The sequence below is a fragment of the Mus pahari genome, chromosome 12, assembly GCF_900095145.1.
Source record: "Mus pahari chromosome 12, PAHARI_EIJ_v1.1, whole genome shotgun sequence".
NCBI classification, from domain to species: Eukaryota; Metazoa; Chordata; class Mammalia; order Rodentia; family Muridae; genus Mus; species Mus pahari.
Window position 1 is genome coordinate 27,371,616 of NC_034601.1, and position 4,498 is coordinate 27,376,113.

The window sequence follows — 4,498 nt, forward strand, 5'->3', positions numbered from 1 at the left end:
ACTTTGTAGACCAGGCTGGCCTTGAACTCAGAAATCCTCCTGCCTCTGCCTCCCAAGTGCTGGGATTAAAGGCGTGAGCCACCACGCCCGGCTTGTAGCATAATATCTAATTGGATTCCTGAAAAGAAATAATTATGAAAGGAAGAATGAAGAAAAGTTCAAATTATATGGCTAAGATTTTTCCAGAGTTGAGAACAGAAAATATCAAGTGTTACAAATCACTTCCTTTTAATCCCAAAGAAGGCAGGAATCACCCACTTGGGAGGCAGAAGCAGGTAGATCTCTTAAGAGTTTGAGGCCAGCCTGGTCTTCAAAGTGAGTTCTGAACCAACCAGGACTGTTATACCGAGAAACTCTGTCTTGAAAAACAAAAGAATAAACAAAAACAAAAACAGTGAATCCCAAGGAATAAATAAGATTAGCTATGATAAGCCACAGTGGAACTGCAGGCCAGTGACAGAAACCTTAAAAGAAATTAGAACCAACAGACTGCTATAAAAATCATTTTCTTTAAGCTGAGAACAGATTTCCCAGCTGTAGCAACAGAAGCCAGAGGACATTGGAATTCTGTGCTGTCAGGCTTGAAATGGCATTCTCAAAATACTTTCACAATAAGACATATTAAGATAAAAATCTTAGAAGAACAGTTGCTACCAACAGAACAAGATTCCAAGGTATATAATTCAGATAAAGAAAACTCACCCAGAATAGAAATCTCAAGGTGCTTTGCAGTAGCCCTATAATATTTAAATCAGATGTATGCCGTGGTTCACATTGTACTATTACAGGATGCTTTATTTTTCAAACTTTGCTTCTTTATCAGAATCTACTCTAGACATATATCTAGGTATGTTTGTGCATTTCATAATGATTTGAATCTAGACGTCTGTACTACTGAGTCAAAAGGAATTTCTTTTTAAAAAAATATTTTTTTTACTAATCCTTTGTGAATTTCATATCATGTATCCCAATCCCACTCATCTCTCTCTGTCCCTTTGTGTCCACCCTCCACCCTTCTAACCTCCCCCTAATAAAAAGATAGTAAGAAAAAAAAAGAATAAAAAACTTATCCTGGAAGCTATAGCATATCACAGTGTGTCACACAGTATACTTGCAAATGTTCATTGCAATGAGTCATTTTCCAGGTCTGGCTTCTGCTATATCAATACTCGATCCTCATGGGGACTTCTCCGGGATATCCTACTGTTGCCCTATATCATGGAGATCCTGCAGGTTTTTTGTTTGTTTTGTTTTTGTTTGTTTTTTGAGACAGGGTTTCTCTCTATAGCCCTGTCTGTCCTGGAACTCACTTTGTAGACCAGGCTGGCCTCAATCTCAGAAATCCACCTACCTCTGCTTCCTGAGTGCTTGGATTAAAGGCGTGCGCCACCACGCCCGGCGATCCTGCAGTTTTGAATCTGCAGCCCAACCCTTTCGTGTACTTCAGCAGATCATATATTTGGTAGATGTTGGGTAGGCCTGGGAGGCAGGTGAGTTGGTCAGTCTACCAGCTTTCCAATGTCCTCTGGCTTCTGTTGCTACACTAGAGCGAGCTCTCCAGCACTGCCCCGGCCAGCTCACCCAGTGCAGCAGCTGACAAAGGACAGGGTCATCTCTTCTGCTCTTACTCTTAGGACAGCTTACCTGTTCCTCTTCATGTACACCAGCTCAGCACAGTGTCTCAGGCAGCAATCTAAACCAGGGACATTTGCCTGGCTTTGGCAGTAACATGGGCCTGGGATATCAACACAGACCCCCTGCTGCCACAGGTCTACACATTGCTCCAGACATGGCCCAGGCAGCAAAGTGGGCCCTGATGTTCCTACCCTCAGCATGACCACCTGTTCCTCACTGCCACCGAGCCTCCAGTTCTGCCTTCCTCCTTAGTGCATGAATCCTCTGCTTTGTTTTCTCTTCCATTTCTCCCATCTCCACCACACACTTACCCATTATAGTGGCGCATACCCATGGCAGGTGCTTGTGTGCTTTCTTCCCACCTCAGAAATTTCTTGGTACTTGTATAATTGGTTTTTTTAAAGAGGACTACCAAATTACATTTCATTCAACAGATTATGCTGGCTTTATTTACAAATGATTGTTTGGACTAGTTTTAAATAACAAAGATTGCCATTTCTTACCAGATACTTATATTTTGGACATAACTGTCTTGGTTTACTTCTCTTGGTTTGATATTAAAAATGTGTTCTGGCTGGGCGTGGTGGCGCACACCTTTAATCCCAGCACTGGGGAGGCAAAGGCAGGTGAATTTCTGAGTTTGAGGCCAGCCTGGTGTACAGAGTGAGTTCCAGGACAACCAGGACTACACAGAGAAATCCTGTCTGAAACAAAACAAAACAAAAAAAGTGTTCTGAGTTTGAGCCCTAACCTAGCTCCTCCTCAAAAACTTTTTGGATACATAAAATATTGTTAATGCATTCTTTCTAACAGAAGGTATTTCTAACTTTTTAGAATGTAAAGTTTAATTTTTCCTTATCATTTTTCAGTTTATTATTGCTGATATAATATAGTTCATCTTTTTTTGGGGGGGTTGGTTTTGGTTTTGTGTGTTTTTTTTTTTTTTTTTTTTTTTTGAGACAGGGTTTCTCTGTGTAGCCCTGGCTGTCCTGGAACTCACTTTGTAGACCAGGCTGGCCTCAAACTCAGAAATCCACCTGCCTCTGCCTCCCAAGCGCTAGGACTAAAGATGTGTGCCACCACCACCCTGCAGTTCATCTCTCTTTTTTTTTTTCCCTGTTTTTGGTTGTTTTGTTTTATTTTGTTTTGATGACAGGGTTTCTTTGTATAGTAGCCCTGGTTATCCTGGAACTTGCTCTGTAGACCAGGTTGGCCTTGAACTCAGATCTGACTACCTCTGACTCCCACCAATGCCCAGCTTACATCTCCATCTCCCTCCTTCCCTCCCTCCCCACCCCTTCTCTCCAGGGTTTATAGTATAGTTTCAGGCTGGCCTTGAACTCATGCCTTTGAGTCCCAAGTGCTTGTATGAATCGGCACACCTAATAATTCAGCCATTAAAGAAATTGCAAGCCGGGCGTGGTGGTGCACGCCTTTAATCCCAGCACTTGGGAGGCAGAGGCAGGTGAATTTCTGAGTTTGAGGCCAGCCTGGTCTACAGAGTGAGTTCCAGGACAGCCAGGGCTACACAGAGAAACCCTCTCTCGAAAAACCAAAAAAAAAAAAAAGGAAATTGCAAATAGAATTGAAGAGATGTAAACATGATGACTTGAGTTTAAATCCTTCTATGTTGAGATGAGAAGCTAGAGAATCCCCTGAAAATTTGCTATATAGCTAGCCCAGCATACATAGTGGAAGCTCAGAGACTTGTCTCTGACAAAGTAGAAACCAGATGTAGTTCTTTGACCTTGGTGCATGTGTCTTGGCACACTCACATGTATATACATGCACATCCATACACATATGAAAAGAAATGGCAAATAGCCAGGTGTGGTGCCAGTAGCCCATTCTTGTAGGCCTAGTATTTGAGGCAGAGGCAGAGGCAGAGGCAGGAGGATTTCTGAGTTGAACACTAGACTGAGGTAATACCGTGTGAGACTTATCTAAAAAAGAAACAAAAACAAAAAAAAAATCTGCTGGGCAGTGGTGGCGCATGTCTTTAATCCCAGTACTGGGGAGGCAGAGGCAGGTGGATTTCTGAGTTCATGGCCAGCCTCGTCTACAGAGTGAGTTCTAGGACAGCCAGGGCTATGCAGAGAAACCCTGTCTCGAAAAAACAAACCAAAAAAACCAAACAAGCAAAAATCTGCATATACACTAAAAAGAAAGGAAAAAAATGTCAAAAATGCCAAATATTTGATTTTCTTGTGATTGTGGAAGGGTATTCTGTATATTTTTACCAGGCAGCCTACTGTGAGTCATTTTTATGCTGAGGGGGGGGGACTGTTAATTTGTTCGGAAATTCTATGTTTTAATGTGAGCTTGAATCCAAGATGTCATTTTAAACTTTGTTTTCTGTTCCTTTGCTGTTCCAGGTGCGAGTGAAAGTGTAGGAAAACATATGCTTGAAGCTTGTAACAACAACCTGGAGATGGCGGTCACTATGTTTTTGGATGGAGGAGGAATTGCTGAGGAGCCTAGTACCAGCTCAGCAAGTGTCTCTACTGTCAGACCACACACAGAGTATGAAGTTATCATTTATTGTAGCACTTACTCATTAGCCTAAATTAACTAGCTGCATTTTTATCAGGATTAGGTCAGTTTTCTAGTTTTGAAAACTTTAAAGGTTGAAAGTCTGTGAAAATTTCCCGTGGAAGATTTTCTATTTAATATACCTTAAATTCTCTAGAGAGAGCCGGGCGTGGTGATGCAAACCTTTAATCTCAGCACTCGGGAGGCAGAGGCAGGCGGATTTCTGAGTTCGAGACCAGCCAGGGCTACACAGAGAAACCCTATCTTGAAAAACCAACCCCAAAATAAAATAACAACAACAACAACAACAACAACAACAACAAAAAAAAAA

At 41.9% G+C, this 4,498-nt stretch overlaps 1 protein-coding gene across 1 annotated transcript in view; it reads left to right on the forward strand.

Moving 5' to 3' along the window:
- Ubxn7 (UBX domain protein 7) overlaps positions 1-4,498 on the forward strand; it is a 65,048-nt gene that overhangs the window by 22,664 nt on the left and 37,886 nt on the right. The window contains exon 2 of the mRNA XM_021209584.2: positions 4,011-4,158. Within this exon, the coding sequence (XP_021065243.1) occupies positions 4,011-4,158 (148 nt within the window). The remainder of the gene's footprint in view (positions 1-4,010; positions 4,159-4,498) is intronic.